The 20214-nt window shown below is 42.6% G+C and overlaps 1 protein-coding gene across 4 annotated transcripts in view; it reads right to left on the minus strand.

The window, feature by feature from the left end:
• The window catches only part of LOC146654130 (syntaxin-1A-like), an 87362-nt gene that overhangs the window by 49523 nt on the left and 17625 nt on the right, over window positions 1-20214 (minus strand). For 3 of the 4 annotated variants that reach the window (XM_085429202.1, XM_085429203.1, XM_085429205.1), the window contains exons 2-3: window positions 16803-16880; window positions 1881-1980 (exon numbers count right to left, since the gene is read on the minus strand). In XM_085429202.1, the coding sequence (XP_085285328.1) occupies window positions 1881-1980; window positions 16803-16880 (178 nt within the window). Of the gene's footprint in view, window positions 1-1880; window positions 1981-7769; window positions 8531-16802; window positions 16881-20214 lie in introns of those variants that run through there. The other variant, XM_085429204.1, reaches the window with a different exon arrangement.

Raw genomic sequence — 20214 nt, forward strand, 5'->3', positions numbered from 1 at the left:
TTCAGTCAGGAAATGACCTGCAGGAGAATTTGTATCATAAATGCAACACCTTTCCTCATTGCTGCTCCGCTCAGTGCGTCCATCTGCACGCTCAGGATAGATAAAGGGCCCATCTGATGCCTGCCGCTGCAAGCACATAGATATATTTGCAGGCGGGAGGGGAGGCAGGGAATAAGTGAGGAGGAAAGGAACATTATTAGTAGGAGGTGTCACTAGCATGAGTAACATCCCCCTTGTGTGAACAAGGGTCAAGATCAATGCCCTGATATAAAATGAGAGAAGAAGAGGTGATGAGAGATTGTGGAGCAAAAAGACAGCAGGAACGATGGATTGAGTATCCAGCACAGACTGAACAAAAGCAATGTAAAGAGGGGCACAAATGGGCAAAGAGACAGCAGAGAAACTGGGAAGTATGAAATATGGTTAACAGCAGCTGAAAAGGAAAATGTAGCAGTAAAGAGTGATGGAGACAGAAAGCAGAAAAACTGAGAAAAATGGAGAAACGGGAAGGTAAGAGATTTCACCGTGAGGGTATAAATGCCCCAAAAGCAGAGAGAGGACGGATTGGTGGAGCGCTTTGAAACATTTTCAAGGTCCTCTGACTTCTACTGAAGTCTCCAGTCTGCACACAGCCTTTCTTGCTCTTTCTGACAAATTTTTCTTTATTTCCTCAATTTCTTTTAAACGACACAGTCATTTTTCTTCTCTTTGTTCAGCGGATTCTGCGACGATTATCCTGCTTTTGGCTGCCGTCGTACATTAGACGGCAAACTGTGACTTTTGGCTTTCTTCTCTTTCTCCTTTCCATTAAAAGCTTCTCTGACTCATTACTGAATCACTGCAGTATTAAACATTGATGTTATCATTAAACAGTGATAGGTGAAAACAAGGGGTCAGTCGTAGTAACCTCGGCTGAATGAATCAAGAAATCAAGTCATGGCGAATCACTCTTTCTGGAAATAAGGGAGCAACAAATCGATGGGTAAAGAAAGAAATTAAAACCAACACAACATTTAGTGATTTGTTAAGGTTGTTTTTAAGCCTTCAAAGCTAGATTGAGATCTGAGGATGGTTTTGCACAAGCGGTCTCTACCTAGCCCTGTGGTCGGGCGTATCGTGTGTCTCTGGACTGGTATATTCTCCATTTCTTTTGATGGTTATTTCCCCATTAATGTTAGTTTACATCAGTGTGGTTGGTACTGCACATGGCCTTATCCTTTTACTTTGTTGTAGGCCCCTTTTTTAAATCATTAAACTTGCTCTAGTGGTGGCATCTCTTATTTTATGATTTTGGGCGGTAGGTAACAAATGGTAAATGGTAAATGGCCTGTATTTATATAGCGCTTTACTAGTCCCTAAGGACCCCAAAGCGCTTTACATATCCAGTCATCCACCCATTCACGCACACATTCACACACTGGTGATGGCAAGCTACATTGTAGCCACAGCCACCCTGGGGCGCACTGACACGAGGCGAGGCTGCCGGACACTGGCGCCACCGGGCCCTCTGACCACCACCAGTAGGCAACGGGTGAAGTGTCTTGCCCAAGGACACAACGACCAAGACTGTCCAAGCCGGGGCTCGAACCGGCAACCTTCCGATTACAAAGTGAACTCCCAACTCTTGAGCCACGATCGCCCCAAGTTTAACAAGTGAGAAATAAAACTGTGGATATGATTAATAAAAACCCATTCAAATTCTGGATAAATTAGGACTTTGGTTAAAAGAATATAAGTTATAGTTTCACCTGAATGGAAACTCCTAAGGCAGTCGAGTCCCATCAGAACAAAAGTACAGTATTTCTGAGGCAAGAGTTACCCTGAGTATGTCATTTTAAAGAGCTAAACACTAGAAAACAGAACAGAAAAAAGAGCCTTACTCTCATCTGGGTTGGGTGAGGCAAGGATGGCGCTGTGCTTCCTCTTCACCTCTTCAACTTTCTCTGCCAGCGATTCGATAAAACCCCGGATCTCTTCCACCTGTCAAGAGAGCGAGACACAAAAAGGTGCTTTAGATCTGCTCCGTAGCAGGAAGCACCTGTGACTCACCTGGCAGATGCTGTGAAGACCACAAATATGAAAGTTTTTCCAAGTTCATCCAGCCTCAGTCATCATTTCTCCATGCAAAACTGGACGATTCTCTTATTTATACCCTGTTTAATTCTGACACAGATTTCAAGATCTGGCTTGTTTGTACTACAGACTGATAAGTGAGCTAGGAAAAGTTTTCCCAGTAACCCGCTGCTGCCTCCTACGTATCTTACAGATACACGAGTGCTATCGACAGCAAATAAATGGAAATGAATGCCTTTAACCCAGTCATTAAGCACACTGACAAAAACTGATCCTTGAAGTGCATCATATTCATCTCCTCCTTTGAAGTCCACTGAGGTTCAGGACTGATATTCTACCCCTTCACCTCTCGCCTATACTTCCTGCTGCCTGGCAGCCAGCTGTGCCGTCTCTGGCTCTCGGTGACAGCCGGAAAATCAGCGGGTCACATCTGTCAGTGACTTCATCAATCTTTACTTTCATCTCAGTCCATCAAACTGCTGATCATTTTCTCCTCCTTTACACCTGCTCTGCTACAGGCCAGCCTATCCAATGTCATTCCGGTCATTTCCTTGCACATCTCTCTGGCTTGGCTTTTTAACTCTAATTCCACTTTTCCTCTGTCAGTTTTCACAGCTCTACTACAAACCTGAGATTTCCCCTTCTCAGCCCCGGTGATTATTCGCCAGTTATCTCTTTAATTGGCTTCTGATTGGCTCTGTTTTTTAATAACATAATTGGCTCTGAAAGACAACTGGGAGAGAGACCAGACACCGTGGGTGTGTCGCTTAGGTGAATGCAGAGTTAAACGTCATGGGGGAAAGAGAGCAAAAGTTAAAGATGTAAGAGAGTGAGAAAGGACTGGAGAAAGGAAGGACGCCAAAGAGAGTAGAAGATGAAACCACTTTAAGCTGCCTCGGTTTAGAAATCACACGTTAGTGAGTCATGGCACATCTCTCTGCTCTTATAAGGCATCAGATAAATTTTATTGGTATGAGAGAAAAACATGATCAGATGAGGCTAAAAAGCCCACAGATGTGTAAAAACAAACTGATACACGTACTTTGAGGGTAGTTTTGCAACTGCTTGTGACTTTTTGACCGAAGACATTTGTTATTATTCTCTGTGTCTTGTACAAATGTCATGTTAAGCAGCCTTAATCCCAGCTGGATATTGCAGTAATTCATTAGTTTTAAGTTATTCTAGTGTAAAAGTCTCATTTTTATCTGGTAAGGAGAATGATTAGGAGCCTCGAGGCCACAGCGAGTCTTTCTTGCTTTGGCTCACTTCATTCTTGCATCATCAGGTGAAGCATAAATGGGCTCTGTTGCACAATGTAAGAAAAGTAAGACATTTTTTGACAAATAGCTGAAGATGAGGATCTTTTCTCTGCCTTTTCTTTTTTAGCTCACTGTTAGGCACTTATTTTCTTCGAATTATCCATATTTAAAAACATTTTTTTCAAAATTGTTCATAATTTCAAATATCAGCCTCATCTACTATCCATCTTTAGATCTTCAAATTAAACTCTTTCTACAGCATCACAATTTAGATTTAGTTGCGTCTTAGAGTAGTGTTTGCATCCATCTAAACGATCTGATACTCAGACAACGCCAAAGCAGATTAAAGCCTCAACATATTGCATACAAATGTATTCACACACTTGCTGTTGTGAATACATAAGAAATGATTACTTTATAGCAGGAGTCTAATGATTCACATACTGTGCAAGTCTTGAGCCACCCATCACGTCTCTATGTTTCTTTAGTAGAATGAGAAATAGGAGAAGCATGCAAACATATATGGAAACACAGAACATAAAGCAAAACAATTCAGCTAAACTTGAGTTGTATTACATAAGAGCTTACTCATAATCAAGTAGCTCTTCACCTTCCTAAAAGTCATTCCAAAGTTCATCTTGACACCACCAGGACGGAGCCTCCACCGTGTTTTGCAGATGGCTGTAAGCGCTCACTGTTGCATTTCTCTCATGACCTCCTGGATACATATAGACCTCAGTTTTCTAAAAGCCACACAATGTGGAAAAGAAGTTTTCAGTAACTGCTCTTTTGGATATAATCCTTTATTAATCCTTCGGATTAATAAAGTATTTCTGAAATTTACTGGGGGAAAAAAAAACAAAAAAAACACTGTCAAACATTTGTCTTTTGTATTTTTCATAGATTCAACTAAACAAATGAGAACAAGTGATGCATTATTGTACAGGCTGCTAGTAACAAAGAGTATAAAGATATCATTTAAAATTGGCTCTTTCCCAAGTTATTTTTATACACAACACTGCTTCATACCTTGAGACTTCCGTTGTGGTTTGGCATACAATCAAAAAAAAGAAAGGAAAAAAATATTCCTATGAAGATGATCAGATACAAGGACTTGACTGAAAATAAGTGAGGAGCAGATTATGTCTAAAGAAAGACCTTGAAAAACTTCAGAAAGCCTGAAAACTATTCTTCAAGGCAAACCCATCTCCTCGGAAGCAAAATATAAAGAAAGGAGTGGCTCAAGACTTTTGCACAGTACTGTAAACATTTATAAAAGCACGTATCAGAAAAAGCTTGCAGAGAAAAACTGCACTGCAAATTTTCATAATCAACAAAGTAAAAACGCTACTTAAATGTAAAAAATAGAGCTTTTTAATCACTTTATTGTGAACGCATGTCCGGGCTAATGAGCTTCAAAGACGAGCCACATCACATGAAGCAGATCCTAAATTAATTTTCTAATTAAACTAATTAGAACTTCTCTGTGTAGCCACTATTTCAACAGCACTAATAAAGATTACGGAAATATAAGCAATTCTTTTAGTTACAATTTTCATTGTGTGACATGTGGGGTGGGCAGTTTCAGTGACTGTTACATAATCGCATAGTAATCGCATAAACAGGCATGCACACAGATAGATACTAAGCATGACCATAGGTGGCTACATTCATCTTTACAAAAATTCCACAACATAAAATCAATATGCACACTCAGTGTTTACAGTGTGACTCAAGGTCACAGTGGTATTTCCACCGTCCGTTATCCCTGCAGATCACTAGTGGAAGCTTAATTAACACACCCAGTCGGGGTGGAAGCCTGACCGCGCCTGCTCTTCTTCTGCTCCACTCACCATCTACATCTCTCTGTCACATATTGATACCCGTTCTTCCTCTCTGGTCTTGCTGTCTAACTTCTCCTAACGACTCTGCCACTCTCACACTCCCTGAAGCTTTTAGCTCAGTGTCAAACCGCTCTCTGTGGATCCCTCTGTCTACATGTTTCAGTCAAACTCTGCCTCCTTCATTTCTTCACTTGAGACAGACTGAAAATTACAGACAGATAAAGAGGGCTGTGTTTCTATATCAGGGATACAGACAGTCTGTCAGAAGCGGGAAGCAGCAGAAGAACATAAATGAGACAAATGTGAGAGAAATGGCTGCAGCCTGCAGCGATCCTCCGGAGCTAAAACATCCCATAATTACAGACTTTCTGAAGCTATACCCTGGATTACCTCTGTACTGACTGTCAAACCTCAGATTCAGGAGTTTTAGACTTCGCAGCTGAAGAAAGAAAGAATAGAAAACTCTCTGCACTTTCTTTTTAAATATAAAAATGTGTTGTTCTGGTTGCTGACGTACAGGCGTAGCTGAGAGATACCAAAATTGTTTCATATTTTGCATTCAACGGGGCAGCACATTGGTGCACTGCTTAGCACTGTCATTTTACACAATGAAGGTTGTTGGTTCAAATCCATGATCTCCCTGGGCCTGTGTGGGCTTTGTCCAGTGCTTCGCTTTCCACAAAAAAAAAAAAATCAACAACAACAAAAAACAAAAACTGGTGATTCTGAACTGAACAGAAAAACTCTTACTGTGATGGGCCATCTACCTGCTTCGCTAGTGCCCAGCCTCCCATGCCATGACACCCTTGATAGGCAACATCGGAACATTAGATAAGCTTTTAAACAAAATGGACAGCTGTACCAGATGTGCCAGATTGCTGAGTCACAAGCCGATTGATGATTCTCTTCCTGTTTTAGATGGTGCTCTTCTATTGTGTCGTCCCCCCCTTCACCGTATACTAGCATGTGCACCAAATATTGCCACTGCCACCTTAGCCACCTGTGATCTTAATAACAGGGAATGTTTTAAAAGGTGGCCACAGCTCAGACTCAGAAAAACAAGGGAAAAAAGAGAGCATACGTTTTGAGCATGAGTCTGCACAGTGACTAAGCATTGATTCTGGCACTGAACGACATTTTTCCAAAACCATTTCCTCCTTTTTTGCTTTGAGGAGAGGGGTACAAACACTTGGACATGTCAGTCTAAAATCTTCAATGTTTTGAAGACATGATTAACAACATTTTCACAGTCAAATTATTGAGTGTCCCTTCTTGCCCTGTTGATGGGGACATGAATGTTTCATCGCAGCATGAAGGTAATTGCCTCCAAAATCCTGAATGATTTAAAGTAATCATTCCCTGGTAGAAAAGTGCATGCCAGAAAAGATTAGCATGGCAGAGCCACCAGAGACCATTCATTCTGGTGGTCACTGGTTCCAGTTTATCCTTAGTCCTTTTCCTGGTTTCCGTGCAGTGCCTGTGTGGGTTCTCTTGCTCCCAGAGTCCGATCAACCTTGAATTTAAAAAAGAAAAAACTAAAAACTTTAAGTGGTTAAAGCACTTGAGGGACCTGCTGCAGTAACAAGATAACACATTAGTAGTCATCTGATAGCCGCGAAGCACATGAATGAGCCACTAATGGTGAAGAATGAATGAAGCAGCCGATGCCGAGCCAACTACTACAAGCATAACTTCCCCACTCTGTGCGCATTAACATTTTTGCTCCATTTGAGAGACCACTGTAGTAGACAAGCTCTCGATTTTCTGGTTAATCTGCATTTCGTCTCTTGCCCATTCTTTGGCTCATGAATAAAATAATAAGACTGTGGACAGAAGCAGCTGAGGTGGCCTGTTTGATTGACCTGTGATCAGATGACTCCAAGCAAGAAAAGGTTTTCCGAGGATACGCACACAGTCAGAAGAGGTATTCACAGACTAATTACTCATTTATTATCAATATTTACATACTATAAGGTGCTTTTTGATTGCCTCTGCTGCCGAGTTTCTCCAAAACTGAGCCAGTTTAACACAAACTTGTTACTAAGCTCAAACATCTGGCAGGGTGTGCACTTCACCACATTTAAATTTACATGAAGTTATGGTTGATGGAGAAATCTAAAAGCTAATGCTGGAAGTGGGTGGAGAGTAGGGATGGGTATCGTTTAGGTTTTATCTGATACCGGTGCCAAATCGGTACTTTTGAAACGGTGCCGGTGCTCAAACGGTGCTCAAACCGGTGCTTAAAGAATGGAGAACACAAAATTGGTCCAAAAACCTCTCATGTTCAGCTGTTTTTTGTAAAAATATAACAATGTTAGCCTTTTCTGCAGCTATGGGGCATACATGGTATCACTCTTGGCTGGAAGCAGTGCTTAAACAATGGAAAAAACACAAACTTTGTCCTAAACCTCTCATGTTTAACTGTTTTCCACTTTTTCTTTGGTCATTTTAGCCTTTTTAGCCAGGGTGAAGGGAGTATCTGCCATCAAACAAGAGGACAGCCGCATGTAGCTATGATGATGTTTGCTAGTTCACCTTACATGCATTAATGTAATAACGTGGTTAGCCTACTCAACGTAAATTAGCTACTCACGCAGAGAAGAACGGCTGCTGCCACCATCATCCGTCATCATTTCTGCTACACTGGCAGGGCTAGGGGCCAGGACTCTCCTCTTCCTGTTTTTGGGGGATGTTGCATAACAGGCAACCCACCCGCAGTAGATGTGCTCGGTGTGAGGTCTCGCAGCAAGCTATCAAATACGGCGCATTTCTGGGCTTTTAAAAAAAACGCTATGCGTCGCCAGGTGTTTCATCGGATTCGAGGTGTTACCTCCTTTGACAGTATCACAGTATCAGCTTAAAGCACTTGTTGCAGGCTGCTGAGTTTGCATATTTTGCTGTGAAGTACAGCCAGACTTTTGACCGCTTCGCCTTGGACATTTTTAATCTGTAGCTCTGCTCTAACAGAACGTACGTACCTGGCCCCGCCTACTATCCTCGGAAACGTAAAATGATTGGCTAGAATCTAAAGTGTATCACAGCTCAGGAAAAAAAAGCACCGAAATAAAGCACCGAAATGTGCGCTGCTTTTCGGTCTGGTTACTACCGTTTATGTCAGAACCGGTGCCATCATGGCACCTGTTGTGTTTACATACACTGCTAAGATGGTGAAGGGTTGCTTACAAGGGGGACTGAATATGAACATATACTCAGTTACCAGTAGGGGGCTCTGTGACTAAGGATGATGGAAGGAGAGAAGAAGTGAAGTGTATGGTGAGATGTAAAATGGCGAACTACTGCTGAATATATACGTTCCATTACAAACCAAGCCGTCTCCGTTCTTCTGTCGAAACACCACAAATTGGCGACGAGGATGAGTGCATCAGTTCCGAGTCCACCATCTTTTCTTCCACATGTAGGTGAGCCGCCGATTCCATTTACTACATGGCGGAAAATATTCGACAATTACATGCTAGTAATCAATGCCACGGGAGACGCATGGCCGGATGCTAGGAAACGCGCTGTTTTGCTACACTGCTTGGGCCCGGAGGGACAGCGGTTATTCTACACGTTACCGGAGCAAGGTGATACATATGCTGACGCCATGAGCACACTGGAGAAGCACTTTGTGCCGAAAGTGAATGTCGTGGCGTGCCGTCATACATTCAGACAGCTTATGCAACGAGCGGATGAGACTGTTTCTCAGTATGTGGTGGCTCTAAGAGCATTAGCTTCATCTTGTAACTTTGGACTAGAGCTGGGCGATATGAGATTTTTTCATATCACGATATGTTTTTTTTTTCATTTCAGGCGATAACGATATCTATCACGATATAAGCCAAATAACTATATTTGTAAGATTTAAATGTGCCGTTGCTCACAAGTAAAATGTGAAATAATCAGCAGCTTGTTTTTATTTAAATATTTATTCCCCATAATAAGTTCAACAGGGTAGATGTACTTAAGGAACATGAGACTTTTTCAGATAAATAAAGGCAAATATTGCAAACTACACAAAAGGCAGCCGCTAAAGCGTTTAAGTTTCAAAATAGAACAAACAAAACAGACTAAATTGTCAATTCCACTTAGAAACAAAATATTAATTCTAAAAATAAATCTTAGTTTGTTTTACAGAAGAACAGACAAAACTGACTAACTTTTGTCAATATCAAATAAACTGAGAACTGAAAGGAAATTCTCAATCTCTCCTTGTTGTATAGCTTAGCTTTTCAAACAGTTTTAACAGTTACTTTAGTCTGACAAAAGCCGAATGACGAATTAGCGCTTCCAGTCAGAGACTGAGGCTACGTCCACACGTACACGGGTATTTTTGAAAACTGAGATTTTCCGTTTTCGTTTTAAAAAATAATCCCGTCCACACATAAAGGCAGAAATGAAGGAAAACGCTGCTATGAACATGCCAAAGCAGCAGGTGGCGCTAGATTCCTAACCGTGCCGAAATGCTGGCCAATCAGAAGTCTAGAAGCCTCGGTGGGAAAAAGTAAACAAAGCTGGGGCATAGAAGCAGAACCGAGTCGTATGTGTGGACGGACAGTAACTGTGTGTATATGTAAGTATTTAAACATTGCAGAGAGTAGAATTAACAGTAACAGTATTGTAGAAATTCATTTCACCGAAACAATAACGTGGCGCACAGTGTGATGCATGCACCAGTTTATTGTATTTCCAGACTTGCTTTCGGCACAATTTACAGTGCACGCTACTCTGTTTTTTTGTCAGACTTGAAATAGCCGAAATACCTTCCCACTACGGAACTTCTTTAGCTCTTCCGTTCGACAATCTCTCCGGCATTGGAACCATCATCTGTTTTCTCTTCGGTCACGCTCGGTTGATTTTTCTAGTCGGCACACTCATTTCCTCCATTACCCGCTGGCTGCTTCCCAAACAAACACACGTGCGGCTTGGCACTTGTGCTATACGGTAACAAGTCACGCGACGTGACTCTGCGGCTGTGATTGGTTCGGCTCCGCGTTACTTAATTTGGATTGGCTGACCTTTTTTTTTTTTTTTTTTTGAGGACAAGAGCGGCGAGGTCTATCGCGATAGCTTAATTTCTCTATCGAGTAAAAGTTATATCGCGATACATATCGTTATCGTTCTATCGCCCAGCTCTACTTTGGACAAATGGAAAGTGAAATGATAAGAGATCAGTTGATCTCCAATGCTCATCTCAGCGCTGTGAAAGACAAACTGTTACTGGAGGATGAACTCACACTGGATAAGGCTCTAACTATTGCGAGCCAGGTAGAAGCAGCAGTCAAAAACGCTACTCTACTCTCCACACCCGGCTCGTGTCCGACCGCGCCTGTTCAGACAGTCGACGCGGCAAATTCCCACTCTGACCAGAGGAGAGGACCTCGCCCCGCTAAAGGCTGCACTCCAGACCAACGCAAACGGGGAGGTTCAAAGCAGCAGCAGCGGAAGTGCTTCAGGTGTGGTTCTCACAAGCACTTAGCTAATGATAAAAACTGCCCGGCTGCTTCTTCAAAATGCAATAACTGCGGGAAAAAGGGACATTTTGCCAAGGTATGTAAGTCGTCAGTCAGTGAAGTGAGAGAAGTAGTGGTTCCAGAATTGGCAGTACTGTGCGTGCAAGATGCTAAAATGATGGCAGCTATTCAAGATAAGCTTACCTGCACTGTCGACATTGAAACTGTACAAGGTGGCTCTAAGACAGTAGAGCTGATAGTAGACACTGGAGCTTCCGTGTCTATTCTGCCAGAAACTATCTACAGACAGTATTTTGCAGACTGTTCACTGGTGCGACCTAAAGTCAAACTAGTTACTTATGCTAAAGATGAGTTGGCTGTGATGGGTTGTCTGCCTGCATCAGTTGCACTGCATGCACAGAATGAAAAAGTTCCTGCTTCCTTCTACATTGTCAAAGCTGGTTCCCCGCTATTAGGCCTCGACCTCATTAGAGCACTGAACGTCTGCATCGTCGGAGGCAAAGTGGACCGTATTCAGGATGAAACTGCAGATGAGCCGGATTCGTCTAACCAGAAGTCTGCTGTGTACAATGTTGATCCTATTCCACCAGCTCAACTTGGATGTGTTAAAGGGTTCATCCATAAAGTACAGGTAAACAACAATGTGCGGCCTGTACGCCAAAAGCTGAGACGCCTGCCATTAAGTGTACGTACAGAGGTGTCAGCAGAACTCTCTCGCTTACTCAAAGCTGGCATAATTGAAAGGATCGATGCAGCTGAGTGGGTGAGTCCTTTGGTCGTGGCCAGAAAGCGAAAAAAGGAGTTGAGACTGTGTGTTGACCTTCGTGAACCCAATAAGAGCATTATTGCTGACTGCCATCCTCTTCCTCATATGGAGGATCTGTTTTCTGACTTGGCAGGTGCCACTCACTACAGCCAGATTGACCTCAGCTCAGCATACCACCAATTACCTTTGCATCCGGAGAGCCGCAAGCTGACTGCTTTCATCACTCATGAGGGACTGTTCCAGTTCACACGTGTCCCATTTGGCCTAGCATCAGCACCTTCGGCGTTCCAGAAAATGATGCAAACGGTCCTGAAAGATCTGCCTGGTGTTCGCAACTACTTGGATGACATCATCGTCTACGGAACATCAAAGGAGGTGCATGATACACGCCTGCAAGCTGTTCTCCAACGTCTCAGAGATGTCGGCCTGCAGATTAATGCTGGGAAAAGTTCCTTCTGCCAGTCACACATCACATTCCTGGGCCATGTAATCTCAAAGGAAGGCTTACGTCCAAGCCAACATCACCTTACTGCTATTGCTGAGGCTCCTGCTCCAAAGGATATGGCTGCATTGCGCTCGTTCCTGGGTTTGTCATCCTGGTTCAGTAAATTTATTCCAGATTATGCTACACTGGTGGAACCACTGCGACAGTTGCTGAAAACAGACATGAAAGTCGAACTCCAGTGGAACGAGGCAGCACATGAGAGCTTCAGTAACCTGAAAAAACTCCTTCTGGAAAGTCCCGCACTTGCCGTCTATGACCCTGACTTACCTGCTTTTATCACCACAGACGCATCAGACTATGGGCTAGGCGCTGTGTTGACACAGTTACATCCAGATCAAGTGGAGCGGGTTGTGGCGTTCGCCTCCCGAACACTGTCACCGAACACCACAGAAAAGGAGGCGTTAGCCTGTGTCTGGGCGGTGGAAAGATGGCGTACATATGTATGGGGCCGCAGATTCACACTTCGTACTGACCACCAAGCTCTTACTACCCTTCTCAGCACCAAAGGTATGAACAGAGCGGGCATGAGAATCGCACGATGGTCTGCAAGGCTGATGTGTTTTCAGTATGATGTGCAGTACCGTCCTGGTGTTCAGAATGTCATCGCAGACTGCCTCTCACGGGTTCCCCTGATGTACTCCAGCACTGACATTGATGCTGAAAAAGACCTTCTCTTGGAGATAGCTGAAGTTTCTCCTCTCTTGACAGCGACACCGTTGACGGATTTTAAAGCTGAATGTGAGGACTGCCCTGACCTTTCTCTGCTGCAACAGGTTATCCGCTCAGGCTGGCCTAAGGTGAAAAGGTCTCTCCCACCTGAGATACAGCCGTATTTCCTGGTGCGACATGAACTTGCTGTGGAATCACCGTTGGTTTTCCGGGGGACACGTCTGGTGGTCCCAAGGTCCCTGCGGGAAAAGGTGATATGCCTCGCACACGAAGGTCACCAGGGCATAGTTCGCACAAAGCAGCGGCTCAGAGAGCTTTACTGGTGGCCATGCATGGATACTCAAGTCCATGCGATTCTGTCATCGTGCTCAGTCTGTCAATTGTGTGACAAAACGGCCAAAACTGCTCCTACTCCCTTACAGCCGGTTCAGTTTCCAGATGGTCCCTTTCAGCATGTGGCCGTTGACATTGTTGGACCTTTTGACCGCGGGTCGCAGGACTGCAGGTTTGCCATCACACTGGTCGATTACTTCAGCAAATGGCCAGAAGTAGCCTTTACTTCATCAGCTACTACAGACACTGTGATTAGGTTCTTGTCTTCAGTTTTTGCACGGGAGGGAAACCCTTGTGAGCTTACCACAGATAATGGACCACAATTCACTTCATCTGCCTTTGCTGATTTCCTGACGGAAAGGGGCATCAAGCACATCAGAACAAGTGTGTATCACCCTCAAGCGAACGGGTGTGTAGAAAGATTCAACAGAGTGCTGAAGGACTGTGTTCAGGCTGCACAGGTGTCCCAGAAGCTGTGGAAGCCCGCCGTGACAGAGATGCTACAGAATTACCGTGCTACAGCTCATGCAACGACTGGAGCAGCTCCGTTCCAGCTTCTCAGAGGGAGACCCATGAGAACAAAGCTAAATGTCCTGCCGTTTCCCAAAGACACAGGACAGTATGACCAATGCAGGGCCAGAGTCTCTCACCAGCAACGTAAGAGTAAACGCTACACTGATGCAAAGAGGGGGGCAAAACCTCCCCAGCTTGTGGTCGGTGACAGGGTGCGGATACGTAAACCTTTCCGAGTGGGGAAGGGAGAGAGACAGTTCACTGATCCACTGTCAGTGCAGCAACAGACTGGACTGAGCACCTTCATCTTGAGTGATGGAAAGAGATGGAATGCAGCCCGTCTCTCACTCTGCTGCGCAGAGAATGCTGAGCCGTTGCAGGCTGGTGACGAGGTTGAAAATAACACAAGAGAAACTCCTAAAAGACCTTCTGTTCCTAACAGACCGAGACAGTTACCAGCTTGGACCAAGGATTATGTTATGAAATGAGTTTAAAAAAAAAAAAATGAAAAGAAAAAAAAGTGAAAAAAACACGCTTGAGCTGTTGGGTGCTAATGTTAAGTTCCATACTGCTAGTTCTGAGGTCCAAGTATAATAGAGGATTGATTTACTGTGATTTATTTGTGAGTTTTGTGACTTAAGGTTGTTAAGTTACTACAGTAACCTTAACAGTACAAGTATTCATTATAAAGGACGATTTAGGCACCATAACAAGATTGTATGTTAAGATCACGGGTATAGTTCAAACACCCAGTAATGTTATAAGTGAAATAGGTATTGAAAATGCTGTCTGGTTGCAAAGTTTACTACTGATAATGTTCTGTGCAAATAGTAATGTTGCCATGCTAAGTAAGTAATACTGAGGTAGTAGAATTCTGTGAGAATGAGGAGAGATGTTGTGTTTACATACACTGCTAAGATGGTGAAGGGTTGCTTACAAGGGGGACTGAATATGAACATATACTCAGTTACCAGTAGGGGGCTCTGTGACTAAGGATGATGGAAGGAGAGAAGAAGTGAAGTGTATGGTGAGATGTAAAATGGCGAACTACTGCTGAATATATACGTTCCATTACAAACCAAGCCGTCTCCGTTCTTCTGTCGAAACACCACAGCACCGGACACCGGTACCCATCCCTAGTGGAGAGGTGGAGTGTGTTAAACAATCGCAGGCAGTCACTGAGCACATTTAATCAACTCACATCTATATGCTGCCCAGTTGCATGAATTAGTGCTTTTGATGACTTAACAACAATATTGTGATGATAAAAACAATATTTCCATCACACGTCGGTAAAGAAGGCTGCTTCTTCTCCTTTTTGACGCTTGTCTGTGCTGAAATATTAAATATCTATACAGACGTTTTGATTGATCTCCTTTCAGCTCAGTCACTGATGATTGCGGCTTTTTGGCGATGTGTTTGTTGTCTCACGGCGCTTTGAAAGCTCACGTATCAAAGTGCTGGTTGCCAGACCTTTTTCGTAACTCAAAAATGCTGCTAAATGCCATTCAACCTCGCCCAACCCACCTTTGTAGCAGCATTTGCAATGGTGATTTAAATACTTCAAAGGCAAATCCCAGGTGTTTTAGAAAATGAAAGTAGTGGCGCATATAATACAAGAAATATAACTGCCAACAACACAAGTAATAAAAAAATTACACTACTGTTCTCACAGTGAACGCCGTCACCGGGTAAAAACAGGCCTGGCACCATATGAATGATGATTCCCAGTGGGTCTCCCTCTCTCTGGGGCGGAGATGTCAACTGCTGCCATGCTGAAACGAGGCCCTCCCTCTGAGAGCTATAATGATGTTCAGCTTGTACTCTCAGCAAACGTGCATGGCACGCACTGGGAACACGCTCCCAAATATGTGAAAAGAAATTTACGCTGTGGAAAATTATTATTTTATTCTCTGATGAACTTGTAAGTTTGCAAACGTGCAAAGAAGTGAACAGTCTAATTTCTATGGTAATTTTATTTTAATGAAGAGAGACAGAATATTGACGATAATCTAAAGACTACAATCAGTATTGTTGAGAGACTCCTGATCTCAACTTCTATCTGTATAAAGCGCGTCTGTGCACAGAATCAGTTTCTTGCATTCCAGCCTCTCTACCACCCTGGACACGATCAAAGAGCTGTCAAAGGACATCAGGGGAAAGATAACAGGAGGATGATCGTGAGAAAAGCGGTGGATCAGCCAAAAACTGCATAATGAAGACAATTGGGTTTCCAGTCACCAAGAACAGCACAGTGTCCCCAAGGTCCCACTGCTCAAGAAGGCACATGTACAGGACGTCTAAAGTTTGTCAGTAAACATCTAAATGACTCAGAAGGCCTGGGAGAAAGTGCTATGGTCAGATGAAACCAAAATCGAGCTCTTTGGAATCAACTTGACCCACAGTGTTTGGAGGAAGAGACAGCTGTCCCACAGGACACCAACCCCACAGTCAAGCACGGCGATGGAAACATTATGCTTTAGGGCTGTTTATGTGCTAAGGGTACAGGAAAGTACAGGAGGGACCAATGGACAGGGCCATGCACCATAAAATCTTGTATGAGAACCTCCTCTCCTCAATCAGAACACTCATGTACGAAGTTGTCACTGCAGTGGTTGGCAATAAACCTAAAGGACTGAGAGAGTTTCTTTAAAGAGGAGTGGGCCAAAATCCCTCTTGAGATGTGTATGAACCTGGTGACTTCTTACCGCTGTGCCGGCTAATAAGGGTTTCTCCAACAAGATCTGCTTGGGTATCAACTACTTATTTCACTCAGTGACATGCAAATCCATTTATCACTTTTATGGAACGCGTTTTTGCTTTTTAAAGTTTTAATTTTGGTTGATATTGTGTCTCGGGGGCTGTTACGGCACTATTCATTGCTTGGTAAGTGAGCAAACTTACAAATGTAGCCGGGGATCAAATAACGATCCCCCGCTGACACACAAGCTCAGCATCTGTCGTGCCACGAGGAAAGACTGAGAGAAATACATGAAAAATATCAATGTTATTCAGAGTTGGGCGAGTAGAGCACTGGTGTGATTTGTTGAATCAATAAAGGCTTTTTCAAATGAAATAAAATGCAGAACAATTTATGCCACACCAGCAACAACATCAACAGTTATAAATCATAAAAACGCACCCCAGAGAAGACAAACGGCATGAGATTGATTACAGCGCTCCAAAAAAAACAGCACGATTAGATTCAATATCAGCAGAGGAAAAACACCCGGGCATGTTGTGGAGTAGGAAATTACCTGGACTGACAAGTGATTAGCCTTCAATGAGCCTGATAATGTGTAAATGGAGAAAAAGTGATTGACAGCAAAAAAAGGAGAAGGAAGGATCAGGATTGGGAGAGAAACAAACCTGTTCAAAGAATTCGTCCATAAAGCCTTTCTCCATCCCAACAGCGACTTCATCTTCCTCCTCAGTCGTCTCCTTCCCCTGGACACACACACATACACGAAATAAAAAAAAAATTATACACATATATATTAATACAATTGAATTACTTACATTACATGAACCAGTTAAATAATAAAGCAATAAACATGGTTAATAACATTTAAAAAAAAAACACACTAAAACAACATGTAAACATAATTTCTATCAACAACAACACTGATGATGACTGAATTGGACCATGTTAGGTTGTTTTTACATAATTCAAGGTTAAATGGAACAGTGAGAACACTCCCCCCCTCCCTCCTCCCAAACCTCTCCAAACATCACCTGATTAGAATCAAGGAGCACTTAATGACACTTTTAATTAGAACCACAGGTCGAGTGATTAGCAAGTCATTATTGAATTAGAACCTACGAGCAGAGAAAACCTTGACTTCTGCACCCCTCTACCTTCACTCATGCACAGATACATGTAACCATTTCAGCTTAAAGGAGCAGATTAATATTTTGATACCACTCCTATTTCTCTGTAGTTAACACACCAAATCATGCAACAGGTTAGACTTTAATCGGAGGAAACCAGCTGTTGTGACTTCGTCCAAATGGTAATAAAATCCCCTTAGCAGTTCTCCAAATTTACATGTGACTTAATAAAATGTAGAAAAATAAACCCTAAATAGCAAACTAAAAGCTTATTGTGGAAAAAACAAACAACAGGGTTACTCAAAGAAAAAGAAAAAAAAAAAAAAATCACAAGACTGGAACCTGTTCGAACTCAAATTCTCAAACTGTCCGACTCTTCTAGTAATTCCGGTTGTTTTCTGCTGTTACTGAGGTACATTCACGTCACTAAGGCCTGAACATTCTCAGTGAATAAATCAAAGCTTGGACGCAAAAACATAAAAACAAAAAGTTCAAAACTCTGCAAACTTTTCGCAGTCTGGCATATGATTCATTCTGAAATGCATGCTTCTAATCACACATCAGCCATTATACTGCATTAGTGGGATCTCATGTGGCCTCATCTCATTCATCACAGCCACTGTCAAACTAATTTGGTTCCCCATTAGTGGCCTATGAGATCCATTTGCTTATCAAGGCTGTGAGGACAGAGTGCAGTTTTCATCTTCTTTTGCCTGAAATGACTCCTTACTCTTATCCCAGAATTTCCAAACAGCAGTAAGAGAGTCCTGAATTATGCAAATGATGCTTCCCAGTGTCTGTCAAAATGATGACTTCATTTCCTCTCAAACCTCAAAATAAAACTGTTACCAAAATAAGAATAAGATTAAGAGTCCCTAAAACTTTAAAAACTCTTTAAACCATTAAATTAACCAGTAAATATTTAAAAACTTCAATGAATCATATCCAGATATTATTTATGCTCTCCATGTGTATGGGCAGCCAGCCAGGTTCAACCAGACAGGGAAACAAATGTGCAGGCATTACATGCATCAGGAGGCAGGAAGCACAGGAAACTTTTGCATCAAGTGATCAATTTCCAGTAAAAGAAATGAGCTACTTATCCCTTGTTAACTGTTTAACAATGGATCAGCAGGATGCACATATACATCATGCATTACTGACATAAGTTTGTACAGCTGATACTACCAAACATTCATAAATACATTTATATTCTCCAGCCACTTTACTCCTTGTCAGTGTTGGACTGAACCCATTTTGTCTTCAGAGCTGCCTTAATTCACTATTTCATAGATTCAACAAGTTGCTGTAAATATTCCTCAGAGATTTTTGTCCACATTGACATGACAGCATCACACAGTATCTGCAGATTTGTTGGCTGAGTACAGTGAACTCATTGTCATGTTCTGAAAACAAGTTTGAGATGATTTAACCTTTGTGACATGGCAAACTGTGGTCAGAAAGGGAAGGGCATGGTCAGCAACAATAGTCGGGTAGGCTGCGATGTTTAAATGATTTTCAGTTGGCGATAAGAGCTCCACAGTGTGCCAGGAAAATATCCCCCACACAATTACTCGCCTGCGGCTGCCATGCATGCCTCAGCAGCCTGGTTTGTTGACACAGGGCAGGGTGGATTCTGATTCTACCACTTGCATGCTGCAGGAGAAATCGAGACTCATCGGAACAGGTAACATTTTTCAAATCTTCCATTGTCCTATTTTGGTGAACAGGTGAAAACCGTAGCCTCGGTTTCCTGCTCTTAGCTGACAAGAGTTGCACCCAGTGTGGTCTTCTGCTGCTGTAGCCCATCTGCTTCAAGGTTCAACATATTGTGCATTCAGAGATGCTCTTCTGCATACTTGGATGTATTTATTTGTATTATTTGTGTTACCATTGCCTTCCTATCTGGCCAATCTTGCACTAGCATCCATGCAACATTCAAAGTTGTTCAAATCACCTTTCTTCTCCATCCTGATGCTCGCTTTGACCTTCATGCCAGATCCACTGAGTTGCTGCCATGTGATTGGCTGATTGAAGTGTTAATGAGCAGCTTAACAAGTGCACCTAATAAAGTGGTCAGTGAATATAGTTGCCAATGTATGGTGGCACTGCAAGTAATTTAAATACTGAGATTCATCTTTTTAAAGTCATTCTAAAGTATGAAAAATTGCTTCTGACTCTTTTTATTCAGCGAAAAGCATTAAAGTGTCAGAACGTCAGAAAATAAAGTCTGCGTAGGAGATTTTTTGTAGATTACAACTGAAAAATATGATAAAATGACTCAACGAATCTAATATGACTTAAATCAAATCATACCGCTTCTTTTTTTATGTTCTACCACGCAGACACTGAAAGATAAAAATTGTGAAAGTTTGCGCCTGTAAAAAAATAAATAAATAACTGTATTAAAATGTCTTCTTCAATGCCATTTCTCTTTGAAGAGGGTTAAAATGTGATATGCTGACACAGCAGGAGATGGGGAGGAGACATAAGGAAACCAGACGAGAACAACTGAAGAAAAGGAAACAGTTCCTGAGAAAATGCTTGTGAAGACAGACTTTAGCAAGACAAATGCCACAGATCTAAGCGAGAGGAGTACAGAGATGCTGTAATCCCACTAATATCTAGACCTACTCAAACTAATCCAAGTATACACAGAGTATATATATTCACTACAGGTACAGTAAATTGCTAACAAACTAGAATAATAAGAATAAAGGTCCTAAAAGTCCATTTTGAGACCTAATCTTTAATGTGTTGGTATGGCACTGATGTGCATTCACGGAGCTGCAGACTTTCAGAAGCAGCCAGAGTAGAGGCGGCAGCAGCAGCAGGAGGCAGAGGAGGAGAATAAGCAGGGAATCAGAATAGGCTCAGAGCACCAGTACTGTGTTCAGCCTCCACAGAGAGATGCTGTATCTCCCACAGAGAGAGGAGGGCTTTGGTCTGG

The sequence above is a fragment of the Rhamphochromis longiceps genome, linkage group LG14 (genome assembly GCF_057381845.1).
Source record: "Rhamphochromis longiceps isolate RC_006_pf linkage group LG14, R_longiceps_female_GT1.1, whole genome shotgun sequence".
NCBI lineage: Eukaryota > Metazoa > Chordata > Actinopteri > Cichliformes > Cichlidae > Rhamphochromis > Rhamphochromis longiceps.